The 18,253-nt window shown below is 41.2% G+C and overlaps 1 protein-coding gene across 3 annotated transcripts in view; it reads left to right on the top strand.

Annotated features, from left to right (window-relative positions):
• Positions 1-18,253, top strand: part of Smg6 (SMG6 nonsense mediated mRNA decay factor) — a 241,036-nt gene that overhangs the window by 4,818 nt on the left and 217,965 nt on the right. For all 3 annotated transcript variants that reach the window (XM_075991665.1, XM_075991667.1, XM_075991666.1), the window contains exons 3-8: positions 1,093-1,285; positions 2,005-2,115; positions 6,481-6,587; positions 6,843-6,921; positions 13,666-13,776; positions 14,143-14,355. In XM_075991665.1, coding sequence (XP_075847780.1) covers positions 1,093-1,285; positions 2,005-2,115; positions 6,481-6,587; positions 6,843-6,921; positions 13,666-13,776; positions 14,143-14,355 — 814 coding nt within the window. The remainder of the gene's footprint in view (positions 1-1,092; positions 1,286-2,004; positions 2,116-6,480; positions 6,588-6,842; positions 6,922-13,665; positions 13,777-14,142; positions 14,356-18,253) is intronic.

Genomic DNA, 18,253 nt, shown 5'->3' with positions numbered 1-18,253 from the left:
TGTGGCTGAGGAAGGTAGAGACTTCGTAGGTAAGCCACTGAGTGCTACCTCCCTTTCACTTGGGCATGGACATTAGGCCCTGAGCCTTGTGCATTTTGGAATAACTGTGTTACTACTGAACCACACTTGAAGCCCTTTTACATTGATTTTTTTTTTTAAATAAGGAATAGGCAGTTGGGAAAATAAGTTTTAATTCTAGTCTTAGAAATATACTTTTGATTTTAAGAGGGAAAACATGTCTTTAAGGGAACATAAGATTTCCAGAATGCCAATCTCCAGTGTGCACCAAAGTCGTTTATTCATCTCTTCAATGTAGGTGTACACATATGGGGACATGTCATTTCCCTAGGTGTGACTGTCTGTGGAATGACCTTCTATTGTGCAGGGTACCTGCTCACATTTCCCTAGGTGTGACTGTCTGTGGAATGACCTTCTATTGTGCAGGGTACCTGCTCACATTTCCCTAGGTGTGACTGTCTGTGGAATGACCTTCTATTGTGCAGGGTACCTGCTCACATTTCCCTAGGTGTGACTGTCTGTGGAATGACCTTATTGTGCAGGATACCTGCTCACATTTCCCTAGGTGTGACTGTCTGTGGAATGACCTTATTGTGCAGGGTACCTGCTCACATTTCCCTAGGTGTGACTGTTTGTGGAATGACCTTCTATTGTGCAGGATACCTGCTCACATTTCCCTAGGTGTGACTGTCTGTGGAATGACCTTCTATTGTGCAGGGTACCTGCTCACATTTCCCTAGGTATGACTCTCTGTGGAATGACCTTCTATTGTGCAGGATACCTGCTCACATTTCCCTAGGTGTGACTCTCTGTGGAATGACCTTCTATTGTGCAGGATACCTGCTCACATTTCCCTAGGTGTGACTGTCTGTGGAATGACCTTATTGTGCAGGATACCTGCTCACATTTCCCTAGGTGTGACTGTCTGTGGAATGACCTTATTGTGCAGGATACCTGCTCACATTTCACATTTCTTGTCAGGAGGGCGTTGGCTGGTTTGCAGGAAGTTCATATCTTAGGTCTAGCCTTTCTTGTGATATATTGGAGCTAGACATTACATGTATTTTATTCCAGAACTGAACTTCTGCAGCTGTATGAGCGCTGTATTCTATTAGATATTGAATTCTCTGACAATCAGAATGTAGATCAGATCCTGTGGAAGAATGCTTTCTATCAGGTGATTGAGAAATTCAGGCAGCTTCTCAAGGATCCAAATATTGAGAACCCAGACCAGATTCGGAACAGACTCTTGGAGCTCTTGGATGAGGTAAACTTTATTATTATTATTATTACTATTACTACTATTATTATTTTGATCCACAGAATAAAGTCTGCAGCATCTTTTAGTTTGTTTGTTTTTTCTACCTGAGATGTTTTAGAGCAAAATATTGCGAGAACTCATATCTTTTTCTTGCATTTAGACCTAGTCTACCTTTATTACTTTTTTGCCCAGTGCTGGGGATTGAACCCAGGACCTCATGAATGTTAGGCAAGAATTTTACTACTGAGCTATATCTCCAGTCCTGGAGTTACTTTTGAGCTTAAGGCTTTCTGAATGAGAAAGGGAGAGGGGGGAAAACTAAGAGATGAAAGGAGGAGGGAGGGGTAAATGGATCATATCTTTTTTTTTGGTTTTTCGAGACAGGGTTTCTCTGTGGTTTTTGGAGCCTGTCCTGGAACTAGCTCTTGTAGACCAGGCTGGTCTCGAACTCACAGAGATCCGCCTGCCTCTGCCTCCCAAGTGCTGGGATTAAAGGCATGCGCCACCACCGCCTGGCATATGGATCATGTCTTTAAAACACGGGAGGCTTATACTATAAACTGGTGTGCTTACTTATGGCCTCTAATTGCTTATTTTATATAACTCCTCTTCTATAGAACTGGACTTTGACAGAACTTTGGGTCTTTTGCCCCAGGATCTGGTAAATAGATTGCAAAAAAAAAAAAAACCTGATTCAGATAGTTCTTTCTTTTTTTTCTTTATAGGGTAGTGACTTCTTTGATAGTTTGCTTCAGAAACTACAGGTTACTTATAAGTTCAAACTGGAGGACTACATGGACGGGCTTGCCATTCGAAGCAAGCCTTTACGAAAGACAGTAAGTCAGTTTCTTTCTCTGGTTTAAATTTGTTCATCTAGGCCTGGTGCAGTGGTGCACACCTTTAATCCCATTAGTGAGGAGGCAGAGCCAGTTCTCTGATTTTAAGGACAGTCTGGTCTACATAGTGAGTTCCAGGCCATCCAGGACTATGTAGAGAGACCCTTCTCAAACAAACAAACAAAAATTTATTCATCAATTTAGTAAACATTTACCTAGTACTGGTTAAGGCCTAGGCAGTGTGCTGGGTTTTGAGTATATCATGGTGAAAGATACAGTATAGTAAGGAAACAAATGAAACTATCATGTAGTAATAGGAGCGGCGGGCTTGCATCCCCGGCACCCGGATGCCCGCACGGCTAGCTTTACCCGAAATAATTACACAGAAACTGTATTCATTTAAACACTGCTTGGCCCATGAGCTCTAGCCTCTTATTGGCTAGCTCTTACATATTGATCTAACCCATTTCTAATAATCTGTGTAGCCCACGAGCTGGCTTACCAGGAAAGATCATAACCTGCGTCTGTCTGGAGTGGGAGAACCATGGCGACTCCTTCACTCAGCTTCTTTCTCCCAACATTCTGTTCTGTTTACTCCGCCTACCTAATTTTTTGTCCTATCAGAGGCCAAGCAGTTTCTTTATTACTTAACCAATGAAATTAACACAAGCCAGAAGATTCTCCCCCATCACTATCATATGTGAGGGATTGTGGCATATGCCAGTAATCCAGAATCAGGAATTCAAGGCTAGCTTTGCCACATATTGAGTTCTAAGGAAGTCTGAGCTATATCAAATTGTTTCAAATACAAAAAACAGACAGACAAATTGTGATGTCATAAACACTATGATGAATTTCACACTTGTAATCCTAACACTTGGGAAAATGAAGCCAGGAGGATTTTCATGAGTTTGAGGGAAGTCTGGATTACATAGTAAGTTCTAGGACAATCTGAACTACAGAGTGAGATCATCTCTCAAAACAAGGATCCCGGAGAGATGACTCTTTTTTAAGAGCATTTCTTGCTTTTGCAGAAGACCTGGGTTTGGTTCCTCATATCCACATGACTGCTCACAACCATCCATAACTCCAGTTCCAGGGGCTCCAATGCCTTCTTTAGACTTCTGCAGGTACCAGGCTTGCAAGTGATGCACATCAATATATGCAGACAAAACATTGAGACAATTTTTTTTTAGATTTATTTATTTATCATGCATACAATGTGCTGTTGACCTGTATGCGTACAGATCAGAAGAGGGCACCAAATCATTATAAATGGTTGTGAGCCACCATGTCATTGCTGGAAACTGAACTCAGGTCCTCTGGAAGATTGGCCAGTGCTCTTAATCTCTGAGCCATCTCTCCAGCCCCAAATTTTTAAAAGGTAAAAAATAAAAAGCAATTGGATAATTCATAACATCAACCTTAGGTTTCTACATGCACACACACACACACACACACACACATCTAAAATGTACACATCACACAGAACAAAATGGAAAAGCACAAAAAGGAAAGGACCATAAGAATAAGAGTACGAAATAGTAAAGGGACATAGAGGGACATAATTGAACTTAGGCTTAGTGGACTCCAGGAAGGCTTTTCAGAGATGTTTAACAATGATTCTGAAGATCAGAATTGGCCTAATGAATTACTAGGCAAGAACTATACCGCAAAGGTATGTTACTAGCCAAGCTGTGTCTTGAAACATAAGTAGGAGTTTAAAGAGTGGGAAGAGTAGTTAGATGCAGGGCACAGTGAGTGAGAACCAGGTATTGGGAAACTGAGAAGTTCCCAATATGGGTAATATGGGGTTAGGGTTATTTCAGTGGAGAAAGTTAAGGGAAGTGGGAAATGATATATTATAAACCCTTAGATGCCATACTGAAGATTCGAACTTTAATCATAGGAACCATTGATTGCTTTTCAGCAAATGAGTAATAGATTTGTAGTTAAAAATCAATTATTTTTTACAAATTTTTGTCTTTGGTAGGTGTTAAGCAAGGGTGTATGTAGGGAAGTGAGGTTAGAGGCATGGACTAAGATAGAGAGAGATGTAGTAGAGGTGGAAATGAAAAGATAGGTTAGGAAGCCTAGACATGCTGGTTTGTACTTAGAATCCCAGTACTTGGGAGACTGAGGCAGCAATATTACATCAGCTTCAAAGCCAGTCAGTGGTACACAGTCAGACCCTGTCTCAAAACAAAAAAAGCTGGGGATGTAGCTCATTTGGCAGATTGCCTGCCTAGCATGCATGAAGTCCTGGGTTCTAGCTCCAGCACCACATAAACCCATGTGCTCACCTATAATCCCAGCACTTGGGACAGGGGGAGCAAGGGTGGGTCTTTAGAAGTTCGATGTTATCCTTAGCTATGTAGCAAGTTTGAGGCCTGACTGGGTTATATGAGACCCTATCTCTAAAACCAGAAAACAAAACAAACAAACAAAAAAGGAAATAGGAATAATTGCTAGCCCTTGTGGTGTGAAGGTTATAATTCAAGGTATGAGAAATCTAGGTTATTTCCCAGTTTATGGCCTAAGAGGAAAGATCATAAAGGAAAAATGTGGTTTAGGATTTCACACACACACAAACAGAATTTGAAAATGTTTATTGGATTGAATGACCTTATCAAAAGTGTTTGTTTTTAAAATATTTATTTATTTATTAAATGCAGACTGGTGTTTTGTCTGTATGTATCTGTGTGAGGGTGTCAGATCCCCTAGAACTGGAGTTACAATTGTGAGCTGCCAGGTAGGTGCTGGGAATTGAACCTGGGTCCTCTGGACGAGCAGTCCGAGCTCTTAACTGCTGAGCCATCTCTCCAGCCCCAAGAGTTTTGTTTTGTAATCATAATAGGAAAAGTTAATTATGAGTGGAGTGTAAAAGAGAAACAGGCTGGACAGTAGCTAAAGTACTGCCTGTAGCTACGAGTTATTTTTGTCGAGAGGATAGAAGCTAGATCATGTTGAGGGATGAGGCATAATGTAGATCATGCTTATGAGAATTATGTCTGGGAACTGGAGAGAGGGTAGCTAGAAATTGAAGGTCAAGAGAAGCTTTGATTTAGACTTTACTTTTGGTTTTACTGAAACAGTTTGGTTAAATAACCTCAGCTAGCTTGGAACTTATAGAACTCATTGTATGTGCCCTCTGCCTTCCAAGTGCTAGGATTAAAGGGGTGTGCTCTAGCTGGTTGGTGGTTGAGGGGGTGGTCCCAGCACCTGGGTGACTGAGGCAGGTGGATCTCTTGAGTTCCAGGACAGCCAGGGCTGCAAACAAAGACATGTGCCCGGTTCCAACATTTTTGGTTTTTGGTTTTTTTTTGGAGACAGAATCTCCTGCATAGGCCATATACCCTGATACCCTGGAATTTACAGTGTAGTCGTGGCTTCCAGAGTGAGGATTATAGGTGTGTTTCCATACCTTGTAGGGATGGTATTTTTTTTGTTTTTTCTGATCCCCCCTGCCAGGGAAGGTTTCTCCTGGAACTTGCTCTATAGACCAGGCTAACCTCATACTCAGAGTTCTGCCTGCCTCTGTCTCCCGAGTGCTGGGATTAAAGGCGTGCACCACCAGTGCCTGGCTTTAATTTGATTTTTTTTTTATGTTAGGGTATGTTACTGAATGTGGTGCTCACCACTTTGGCTAGACTGACTGTCTGGCAAGTCCCAGTAATCCTCTGGGTCTCTTCCCCCACAGTGCATGAGGCCAAGCAGCTTTTCTATGAGTGCTGGTGATCAAACTCAGGTCTTCATGCTTATGCAGCAAGTGCTTTACCTGTGCTCCAACTCTACAGTTTCTAGAATATGTATTCTAAAATTTTGGTTTTAGATTTATTTATTTTGTGTGTATGAGTGTTTTGTCTGCATGTATGCCTTTGAACCATATTTGTTCCTGATATTCACTGAGGTCAGAAGAGGGCATCAGATTGCTTGGAACTAGAGATACAGATGGCAGTGAGCCACCATGTTGGTACTGGGAACTGTAAGAGCAACAAGTGCTTTTAACAGCTGAGCTGTCTCTCTAGCCCAAATATGTATTAAATACAGATGAGGAAATCTATTTCCAGGCGTTCCAAAAGCTTCCTTGAGATCACCCAGATTGCTTGACTCTGTTTAAGAATGTATTTTTCCATTTGTGTGGGACTCAGAGTACCACTCTCTCCACCACTGCTGTATTTTCTCAGTACGTTTTGTATCATGTTGGTGATGGGTTTTTAATAGTCGAGATAAGTTGACAACTTTTTTTTTTGAGGACTTTTTTGAGGACTGTTTTACCTGTCACTCTGTCATTTAGATTTCATTCATTTCTTCTGGTATTGAATTGTGTTTGAGTACTCTACTAACTGGTTTTCTATTCTGTAGGTAAAATATGCTTTGATCAGTGCTCAACGCTGTATGATTTGCCAAGGAGATATCTCTAGGTATCGGGAGCAAGCCAATGATACAGCAAACTATGGGAAGGCACGCAGGTACTTTTTATCTCTTGACACATTATTTCTCTTCCCTATGGTGGCATTAAGTGAATCATTAGAAGATATCCAGCCGTTTGAGCTGCCTCCCATATGGAATGTCCTTCAGTTGTCCTTAATTCCTTAATTAGTCCCTTTAATTGTGCTTTAACACTTGAGGGCTATATCTAGTTAATTTTCTAGTCTACAACTTACGTAGGTCTATGAGGATGGATTGGAAAAGAGTTAACATTTCATTCCGTTTTTCTATTTTAGTTGGTACCTGAAGGCCCAGCATATTGCTCCCAAGAATGGGCGCCCCTATAACCAGTTGGCTTTACTGGCAGTGTATACGGTGAGAAATCCTGTGGAAGGGGAACTGTTTTCTAGGCAATTTTCTTTTCTTGAGTTAGAATTTTGTTTTACTGTATAGTCCAGACTTCAAATTTGTTATGTTTGTTTGTTTGTTTGTTTGTTTTGTTGAGACAAGTTTCTCTGTGTAGCCCTGGCCGTCCTGGAACTCGCTTTGTAAACCAGTTTGGCCAGGTTAAACTCAGAATTCCACCTGCCTTTGCCTCCTGAGTGCTGGGACTAAAGGTGTGTGCCCCCATGCCCAGCTCAAATTTGTCATCTTTTTTATTCAGCCTCCCAAGTGCTGAGATTACAGGCATGTCCCATCACACCATACACGAGTTTCTTATAATATTGATTAAATTTGTATTATTACCTTTATCTGTTTGTGACTGGTTTAGTATGTAAAGGTATGCGTGTAGAGGTCAGAAGACAATGTTGAGAGTTGCTTCTATCTTACCATGGAGGTCTCAGCGATGGAACTTAATGGACAGTCTTGGCAGCAAGCACTATACATACTGAGCCTTTTGCCAGCTTCTGAATTTATTTATTTGCCTGTTTTAAAAATATGGGATGCATCATCCTTGTACAGGGACCTGTTTTTTTTTTTTCTAATTTTAGTATATATGCTACTGAAGTGAGTCCTGGATTTATTTTATTATTTCTTTTTAAAGATTTATTTATTTATTGTGTATACAGTGTTCTGTCTGTCTCCTTGCTAGCCATATGAGGACACCAGTCTCATTACAGATGGTTGTGAGCCACCATGTGGTCGCTGGGAATTGAACTCGGGACCTCTGGAAGAGCAGTTAGTGCTCTTAACCTCTGAGCCATCTTTCTAGCCCTGGATTTATTTTACTTAGTAGCCCAGGCTGGTTTTGAAGTTGCATTCTTCTCAGATACTGGGTTGAAAGGCATATACTATCATATCTAGCTTAATATAGGGATTTATTTTTTATTTTCTTTTTTATGTGTATTAGTGTTTTTCCTGCCTTTTTGTATACTATGTGTGTGCAATGCCACCAGAAGAGAGTGGCATATCCTCTGGGATTTGAGTTACAAATTGTTGTAAACTATCATGTGGGTGCTGAGAATCAAAATGGGGGTTCTCTGCAAGAATAGCTGGTATTCTTTTTTTGTTGTTCTTTTTGACACAGGATTTCTCTGTGTAACAGTCTTGGCTGTCCTACTACTCTCTGTAGATCAGGCTGGCCTTGAACTCACTGAGATCCACCTACCTCTGCCTCCCAAATGCTGGGATTAAAAGCCCGTGCCACGGCCTCCCAGCAATAGCTGGTATTCTTAATCTATGCACAATCTCTAGCCCCTGAAGATACAGTTTTGATAGCATCAGCTCCTTGAGATTGATTTCTTCTGATCTGTGTAGCCCAAAGAATAGCTTCTTTAGACTTTCATTCTCAGACTCCTTTTGTTTTTCTTTTTTATGTTCATTTATTTACTTATTTGGTGTGTGTGTATGTGAGCTTGTGAGTGCCACTGAATATGAAGATCAGGCCAGCCGGGCGGTGGTGGCACACGCCTTTAATCCCAGCATTTGGGAGGCAGAGGCAGGCAGATCTCTGGGAGTTCGAGGCCAGCCTGGTCTACAAGAGCTAGTTCCGGGACAGGCACTAAAGCTACAGAGAAACCCTGTCTCGAAAAACCAAAAAAAAAAAAAAAAAAAAAAACACACAAAAAAAGATCAGGTCAGTTTGAAGGAGTAGGTTCTTCTCTCCTACCATCGTGTGGGTGCTGGGGTTCAAACGAGGATTATTAGGGATGGTGGCAAGTGTCTTTATTCATTGAGCTATCTCTCCAGACCCTGACTACCTTACTTTGAGGTGAGTTGTCAGGGATCCCACACTTTATTTGACTTGGTTCATACCTCTTCTTTACTGCATTTAATTTTCTAAAGGAGCATTATTCTGCAGCTTGTTATTCTGCATCTTACCTTGTTTCCCTTTCCAGGAAGAAGACAAAACCCTTTTACTTCCTTCCCTCCCTTAAGGGCCTCACCCCGTCCCCAGCATTCAGATCTTGTTACTTTCCCCCAGATATTTTTTGTGTGACAGAGGCTTGTTGAATAACTCTGGGTGGCCTGGAACTCAATTTGTAGACCTGTTTGGCTTCAAACTCACAGAGACTGTCTGCCTCTGCTTCTCAGTGACTGTCTGCCTCTGCTTCTCAGTGCTGGGATTAAAGGATGAGCCACTGTGTCTTGCTTCCCTAGATCTCTTGATACTCCTAATTTTTCACCTAAAGTGGATGCTTAGCGAACACACAGTAAGCACTTGGTCACACACCTCTCCAAATTTTACCAGCTGCCATTGAATATAGTTCTAATAAAGAGAAATGGACTTCGGGAGCTGAGAAGATTCCAGGCAGGAAGCTGCAGGGAGAAGAAAAGATGTGGGGAGGTCAGTGATAGGTACTAAGATATCAAGGATAAGAAGCAGCTAATGTGTGTATCAGTGAAAGAGAAAAGTCAGTCTCTCTCCTTCCTCCTGTCCCTGTTCTTTCTTCCTCCCCTTCCTTTCTACCTAATTTTTTTCTTTTGACGGTATTTTTTTTTTTAAATATTTATTTATTATGTATACAATATTCTGTGTGTATGTCTGCAGGCCAGAAGAGGGCACCAGATCTCATTACAGATGGTTGTGAGCCACCATGTGGTTGCTGGGAATTGAACTCAGGACCTTTGGAAGAGCAGCCAGTGCTCTTAACCTCTGAGCCATCTCTCCAGCCCCTTTTGACGGTATTTTTGCTGTATTGCTCAGGCTACCAATCCTTGCTGAAGCCTCTCAAGTGCTGGAACTGTAAGCCAAGTACCACTGTACCAGGCTCTTGTTTCTTGTTTTTTGTTTTTTCTCCCTAATGTGAGACATGATTTCATATAGTCCAATGCTTGAACTTGCCTTATAACTGAGGATGACATTAAATGTGATCTTCTGCCTTTACTTCCCCAGTGCTGTGATTACAGGAATGTGTTTGCATACCAATTTTTATCTGGTGCTAGAGATCAAACCCAGGGCTTAATTAATGTATGATAAATAGACAAACTATCAACAGAACCATGGCTACACAGAGAAACCTTGTCTCAAAAACAAAAAAAAAAAAGCACCTTTTAGGGAAAAACAAACAAAACCAAAAACTTGTTCTCATTCCTTATAATTTTTGGTGTTTTTTAAAAAATTCCTATTTGTCTATGTGTGGTTCATTTCTGTTAGTGTAATCAAGTGATTGCATGTATGTAGAGAACAACTTAAGAGAGTCTGTTTTCTCCCATCTTGTTAGATTCCTCCCATCCCGCTGTAGGTTTAGATCTGTACGCCATTACAAAGAGCTTTTTTGTTTGTTTTTCAAGACAGGATTTCTCCACCTAACAGCCCTAGCCTGTCTGCTTATTCTTGTAGAGCAGGCTGACCTTGAATTTACAAAGATCGCCTACTGCCTTCCTGAGTGCTGGGTTTTAAGGCGTTAACACTTTTCAACATTTCTGTCTTTTCCAATCAATCATTCAAAATTCATTTGAGGTATTGAGAACATGCTTCTGTATAGTGCTTTTCAGGGCACTGTACGTGATAAAATACATGGTTTGGTTTCTTCCCTAAAGCGAACTTCATTAATTGTTAGATACACAGTTATTTTGTGTTAAGTTTAAACAAACAAACTGCAAATTAAGATACATATGGCAGAGGGGCAGGAGAGGTGGCCTAGAGCAGTGGTCTTGAATCTTCCTAATGCTGCAGCCCTTTAATACAGTTCCTCATGTTGTGGTGACCTCCAGCCATAAAATTATTTCTTTGCAACTTCATAACTGTAATTTTCTACTGTTAAGAATTGTTAACTATCTGATACGTAGGATATCTGATATGCGACCCCTGTGAAAGGGTCATTTATCCCCAAAGAGATCACAGTTCACAGGCTGAGAACTGCCAGTCTAATGGTGGAGATTTTGCTGCTCTTGCAGATCAGGTTTGGTTCTCAATTCCTGTTGTCACTCTAGTTCCAGAGATTCTGATGCCCTCTTCTGCCCTTTGCTGTTACTGCACTCATGTGTACATTACCCTTCTACAGTACATGTATGTATACATAATTAAAAGAAATAAAATAGAAATAATAAATATGGCCCGGTGATTGCTTATTTTTGAGACAAGATTTTTTTTTCAAGACAGGATTTCTGTGTGGCACTGCCTGTCCTAGGACTTGCTCTGTAGACTAGGCTAGCCTCGAACTCACAAAGATTCACCTGCCTCCCTCCCTGAGTTCTGGGATTAAAGATGTGTGCCACTGCCCCGCCTGAACAATTCTTCTGGTCTTTTCAAGTAGGCAGATCTGGGTCATTACTTTCAGCCACAGTTGTAAATACTGATTTCAAGTATTATCTCAGTTTTAAAAATGTTTAAATATGAAAAATAGAATCAATAAAATAGCTTCAAGTGAAGTGAGTTGGTATAGGCAGAGATTAGTATGGATTGGGGTGATATTAAAAATGGCTGCTGAATATAATGCAGATGTTATACTAGCTATATGAATTATGGAAGTTAATATTTATTAGAATCACATGTGCAAATATTAGCATTTTACAAATAAGGAAATATAAATGTGTGACCAAATTCAAACTCGGGCATTTGACCTTAAAACCTGGGCCAATAACTATGTTAGATAAATATTAGATAAAAGTTTTGAAGAATGTTTAGATGCTGAGAATGAAGGTTTTTTTCTTGTTTTAACATGTTTTGAGATATTAATAGGGAATGGTGAAAATGCATATGAAGTAGAAGAGACACTAAAATAGTCTGATATTCTCCTTTGTGCTTTCGTTGTTGTCAACCTTTCATTTCCTCCTGCCCTCTTCCCCTCCCTCCTGCTGCCTTCTCTATGAAGTATGGTCTGGTTATGTTGCTAGACTGGCCTTGAACACTGGGCTTAAGCAGTCTTCCTGTTTCTGCAACCAGAGTGGCTGGAATTATAGGTTCATGCTGCTGTCTGTGTTCAACTTCCTTTATTCTTTTGTTGCTGTTGTTTTTTGTTTGAGGCATGTTCTATCTACAAATCTCTGACTATCCTGGAATTGGCTGTGTAGATGATGCTGGCCTCAACTCACAGAGATCCACTTGCCTCTGTTGGGATTAAAAGCATGTGTTATCATGCCTGGCAGCTTCCTTTATTCTTTTCCCTATTGGTTATAAAGTAGGCATGAAGTGTTAATTTTCTGAGTTTATTCAATAATGTCAACATACCTGTTGATTTTAAAAACTGTAAACAACTGACTTCATTAAGTACAGCTAAGCTCAAGGCATGTGATTATCATAACATCATAGGTAATCATTTCTGTCTCTAAGTTTTTTTTAAAATATTTATTTAATTATTATGTATACAATATTCTGTCTGTGTGTATTCCTGCAGGCCAGAAGAGGGCACCAGACCCCATTACAGATGGTTGTGAGCCACCATGTGGTTGCTGGGAATTGAACTCAAGACCTTTGGAAGAGCAGGCAATGCTCTTAACCTCTGAGCCATCTCTCCAGCCCCATTTCTGTCTCTAAATTTATCATGTGTATATATGTATATGTAATTTTGTTTTGTTTGAGACAGGGTTTCTCTGTGCAGCCCTGGGACTGTCCTGGGACTCTATAGTCCAAGCTGGCCCTGAACTCAGAGAGATCCGCCTGCCTCTGCCTCCCTAGTGCCAGAATTAAAGACACATGCCACCACCGCCTGGCTGCTGTCTTTTTTTTTTTTTGTTTTTCGAGACAGGGTTTCTCTGTGGTTTTGGAGCCTGTCCTGGAACTAGCTCTTGTAGACCAGGCTGGTCTCGAACTCACAGAGATCCGCCAGCCTCTGCCTCCCGAGTGCTGGGATTAAAGGCGTGCGCCACCACCGCCCGGCTTGCTGTCTTTATTTTAAGGGATTTCTTTGTTCATTTCTCCCATATGAATATTTGGTTCTTAGAGTGCCTCTGCATATAAGATAAAGTATCATGCTGGCTAATAAAACTTTTCTGATGTACCTACCTTGGCTTTTCAAATGTATTACTTTCTGATATTCTTACTGGAATTCCTTATAGTTGGAGGGTCAGGTCAGGAGAGATTACTGGGTTTCGTGAATCAGCTGTGGTATACTGGTGTCAGAAAGAAAGCTGAGCTGGGCGAAGTGGTACAAGAGGCTAAGACAGGAGGATCACAAGTCCAAGGCCTGCTTAGATTATAGAAGTTCAAATAACTTAGACTCTACCTCAAAATAAATTTTTGAAAAAGGTTGGTGCTATTGTTCAGTGTTAGGATATATGCCTCACATGTACAAGTCTCTAAGTTCAATCACCAGTATTTGTGTTGTTTTTTTTTTTTTTTTTTTTTTTTTTTTTTGGTTTTTCGAGACAGGGTTTCTCTGTGGCTTTGGAGCCTGTCCTGGAACTAGCTCTGTAGACCAGGCTGGTCTCGAACTCACAGAGATTCGCCTGCCTCTGCCTCCCGAGTGCTGGGATTAAAGGCGTGCGCCACCATCGCCCGGCTTGTTTTGTTTTTTTGAGACAGGATTTCTCTGTATAGTCCTGGCTGTCCCTGGAACTTGCTCTATAGTGCAGGCTGGACTCAAACTTCAAACTTATAGAGATGCACCTGCGTTTGCCTCAGTGCTGGGATCAAAAGGCGTGTGCCAACACCACTCAGCAATTGCCAGTATTTTTTTTTTTAAAGAAAGAAAAAAGAAGGTCAATTGACCAAGTATCTCTGGCTTCTTTCCACAGAGGAGGAAGCTTGATGCTGTATATTATTATATGCGCAGTCTAGCAGCCAGCAACCCTATCCTGACTGCCAAAGAGAGTCTCATGAGTTTATTTGAAGAGACTAAACGAAAGGTGAGTAAGAATGCAGGCAGACCTATTCCTTCTTAGAGGAATGTCTTTCCCGCTGTGCCTAAGTGTTTAAGTAGATGACTAAAAGATATCTTCACATAGTTTCATGGAGCTTCACTGATGACTTTTTCAGTCAGTTCCTGTAAAGAATGAACTCTGAAATAGATCTTCAGGAGAATTTGCTGGGCCTTCTGAGTGTTCCTTTCCACAGCATCTTGTGATGTCTATAAGGCAACACAGATAATACTCTGTCACTTTGGTACTGTTGTAGAGTCTTTTAGCTTTTATAGTCTTTAGGCAACAAACACCTGACAGAGGGCTTTCTTATCAGCTGACTAGGAGATCTGAGCTTGTGTGTCTGTTGTACAGGCTGAACAGATGGAAAAGAAGCAGCACGAGGAATTTGAACTGAGTCCTGATCAGTGGCGTAAAGGAAAGAAGTCTACTTTCCGGCATGTTGGGGATGACACTACTCGCCTGGAGATCTGGATTCATCCATCCCATTCTCGGTCCTCCCAGGGCACTGAGTCTGGGAAGGATTCTGAACAGGAAAATGGTCTGGGCACCCTGAGTCCCAGTGATGTAAGTTCCTGAGAATGACGTAGTGAGCCAGACTAGCTCAGTAAGTCTGGCTGTCCCAGGTCATAGAATTCTGTATATGTTGGAGCCGAGGCACAGACATGTATGTATGTATGTATGTATCTATCTATCTATCTATTTTGGTTTTGGTTTTGGTTTTTCGAGACAGGGTTTCTCTGTAGCTTTGGAGCCTGCCCTGGAACTAGCTCTTGTAGACCAGGCTGTCCTCGAACTCACAGAGATTCGCCAGCCTCTGCCTCCCAATTGCTGGGATTAAAGGCGTGCACCACCACTGCCTGGCTGTATCTATTTATTTAAAGAAGAAGGATCTCATGCTGTATATTAAGCTGGCCTGAAATTCACTATGTAGCCCAGACTGGTCTCTGTGACAATCCTCCTACCTCGGTCTCTCAAATGCTGGGTATATAGGGGTAAGCCACCATGCCCTTGTGTTCTGGAGAATACTACCTACCAACCAATGCCTCCTAGGATTTCACAGGTCCCTTTGTCTTTAGCATGTGTTTCCCTTACTTACCACTATGTGGCACTGTAGAATTTAGTAAATGTAGAATTAGAAATTATTTTTGTTGCTTTAAGTTAAGCATCACCAATATGTATGAATATTTGCTGAGATTTTGTACTTAATGTTTCCTTCTTGATTGGCCTTCTATTTAAAATATGAACTAAAACATCATGGGTAGGGTGGCTAGTCTGTTTTGTGATGAACCATTTATTATTTATTTTTCTGCTTTTTTTATATCGTGCATGAATGTTTTGTTTGCAGTATGTATATGTACTACTTGAGAGTCTGGTGCCCGAGGAGGATAGAAGATGGGGTCAGATTCTCTGGACTTGGAATTAAAGAGATTTTTGAGCCATTGTGGGTGCTGGGAACTGAACCTGGGTCCTCTGTAAGAACAACCAATGCTCTTAACCATTGAGGTTGTCTTGCCTTCCCCAAGCCCTTTATGAAGTAGCCTCTTATGGCTTAGAGTATACCTGGCACTAATGATACAGAAAATAGCAATATCCCCTTGTTTTCTTTTCCTTTCTTTCTTCCCTCCCTCCCTCCCTCCCTCCCTCCCTCCCTTCCTCCCTCCCTCCCTTCCTTTCGTTTTTCAAGACAGAGTTTCTCTTTGTAGCCTTGGCCTTCCTGGAACTCCCTCTGTAGATCAGGCTGGCCTCGAACTCACAGAGATCCACTTGCCTCTGCCTCCCAGGTACTGGAATTAAAGGTGTGTGCCACCACCACTGTGCTATCCCCTTGTTGCATTTCGTTTATCTATTTTTTTTTTTTGGTTTTTCGGGACAGGGTTTCTCTGTGATTTTGGAGCCTGTCCTGGAACTAGCTCTGTAGACCAGGCTGGTCTCGAACTCACAGAGATCCGCCTGCCTCTACCTCCCAAGTGCTGGGATTAAAGGTGTGCACCACCACCACCACTGCCCGATGAGAAGACTATTTTTGAAGGCATCTTGCTACATGTATAATAATGATAAAGTGAGAGCTGACTCATTTGCTCCAGCATAAGAACAGAATGACAATTGGCATAATGCCTGGAGCCAAACGTTTTTTTTTTGTGTGTGTGTTTGATTTTGTTTTTCAAGACAGGGTTTCTCTATAGCTTTGAAGCCTGTCCTGAACTAGCTCTTGTAGACCAGGCTATCCTTGAACTCACAGAAATCCTCCTGCCTCTGCCTCCCGAGTGTGGGGATTAAAGGTGTGCTCTACCACCGCCCAACTGGAGCCAATCTTGTAACCTGAATTTAAGCCCTGATACCCACATTGTGAAAAGAGAGAACTGACTTATACTAGTTGTCCTATGACTCCACATATGTGTCATGGTGCACACACATATACACACAAATACAATGTAGAAAGAGATTTTAAAAACAGAATGAAGGCTGAGGAGATGACTTAGTGGTCAAAGCACTTGCTGTACAGATGTTAGGACTAGAGTTGGAATTTACATAATTCAGGTAAATAGCAGGTGCACATGCCAGCCCAACTGCAATTCCTACCTTGGAAGATGGAATCTTGAGAAATCCAGAGCAGCTAACAAGACTAGTTATATTGACTAGCTCTGGGTTTGATTTGAGAGATCTGTTTTATTGAAAAGGTAAAAGAACAATTGAAGAAATTGAAGATGATTCTGGACACCAACATCAGTCCTCCATATGAACATACACCCACATGCAAGCATACATATACATACACACACATGTAAAAATGGAGAAAGGAAAAAGACCAGGATGATAAAGAAGTTGAAACTGAGAAAGAAGATCCTTGATAGTATGAGGAGGAAACAAGATCTGGAGGATAGGTAAAGGCATTAGCTGGGCAGGGGGGCAAAGAATCCTTCTTATAACTATGGAGAGGAAGTACACTTGTGGTTTACCTGGGGATACAGGTAAACATGCAGCGTTTGTAGGTGCACACAAGGAAGGGCCTTTCTGTTTATTCTTGAAGTTGGAAACATGAATTTCTAATGAGAACTGGTTAAAAATGGTGGAATAGGAGAATGTCTCAGGTTTTGTTGTTTTTCTTGTTTGAGGCGCCTCCTGTATCCCAGATTGGCCTTGAACTCACTATTTAGCTAGAATGACCTTGAACTCTTGACCTTTCTGCTTCCGCCTCCCAAGTACAACAGCACATCTTGTTTTATTGTTTTTTGAAACAGCACTTTATACTGTAGCCCACTGACCTCTAATTTATGACAATCCCCCTGCCTCTGCCTTTTGGGTCCTAGATTACAGGTATGAGCTACAGTGTACAACTCTTATGGGTTTAATTTAAAATTTCCATTTCTCTTCCTGTTAGCTTTCAATACTTTAGTTGTATTGTGTATGTCTTGGAAAGTAGTAATTGATAAGTGTAACTTCCAACTTCCTATGTATCATGGTGTACATGGGGCTCCCTATTAATGTGAGTTCTAGCAATACATTTTCATTCCTGCTGTTAGAATCCCTCACTGCTGCTTTTGTTATTTTGGATATTACAGCCCAAACTGAAAGCCTTTTTAAACTAACAACTATACTGTCTTTCTGGATAGGACTATGCTGTTGAATTTTTTATTATATTTATTATTGTGTGTTTATATGTGTCTGTGCCTGATATATGTGGTCCACATGTTATGGCCCTCAAGTGGCTGTCAGGACAAATTTGTGGAGTCAGTTCTTTCCTTTCACCCACCCTTCGGTAGGTTCCAGGGATCAAACTCAGGTGGTCAGGCTTGCACAGCAAGTGTTTTTGCTTGGTGAGCCACCCCACCAGCTCTCAGGTGTTTTTTTTTTTGGGGGTTTTTTTTTTTTTTTTTAATGAAAGCAAAAGATACTTTGAGAAAAGAGTATGTGACTTTCTTTGATATTGGCCACACAGTTGGGAAGTATTTCTTATATAGATGAAGCTAATCTTCTGTAGAACTCTTCTTTTTCATTAGATGCAGTGACTGGATATAGAGCTCAGTGGTAGAATGCTTGCCAGTATGCACTGTCATCAACTTAGAGCTCCGTTCCACCAGCAAAAAAAAAAAAAAAATTGTTGTGCAACTCTGATTTTACAATATATGTCTCAGGGAATACATTTTTAGTAGATGAGCTGTCACTGATTCTAGTAGTTTATTAATTTTTTTGTACTCGTGTGAGATGTATTATGTGTATGTACGTGTGTATGCCTGTTCATGTGCGTGCATTGTGCACATACGCACACTTGAGTGCACCTAAGGAGGTGTCAGGTGTCTGTAGCACACTCTACCTTGTTCCATAGGCAGGGTCTCTTGCTGAACCTGGAGCTCATGGTACTCGTTGAGACTGATGGCTAATAGACTCCAGGGAGTCTCCTATCTCTGCCCCCTCAGCGCTAGGAGTCTAGGCATGTCTGGGATTATACTTGACTTTTACATGG

The sequence above is a fragment of the Microtus pennsylvanicus genome, chromosome 11 (assembly GCF_037038515.1).
Source record: "Microtus pennsylvanicus isolate mMicPen1 chromosome 11, mMicPen1.hap1, whole genome shotgun sequence".
Classification (NCBI taxonomy): Eukaryota; Metazoa; Chordata; class Mammalia; order Rodentia; family Cricetidae; genus Microtus; species Microtus pennsylvanicus.
Note: the sequence above shows the minus strand (reverse complement) of the source record. Positions and strands in the feature narration are given on the sequence as shown.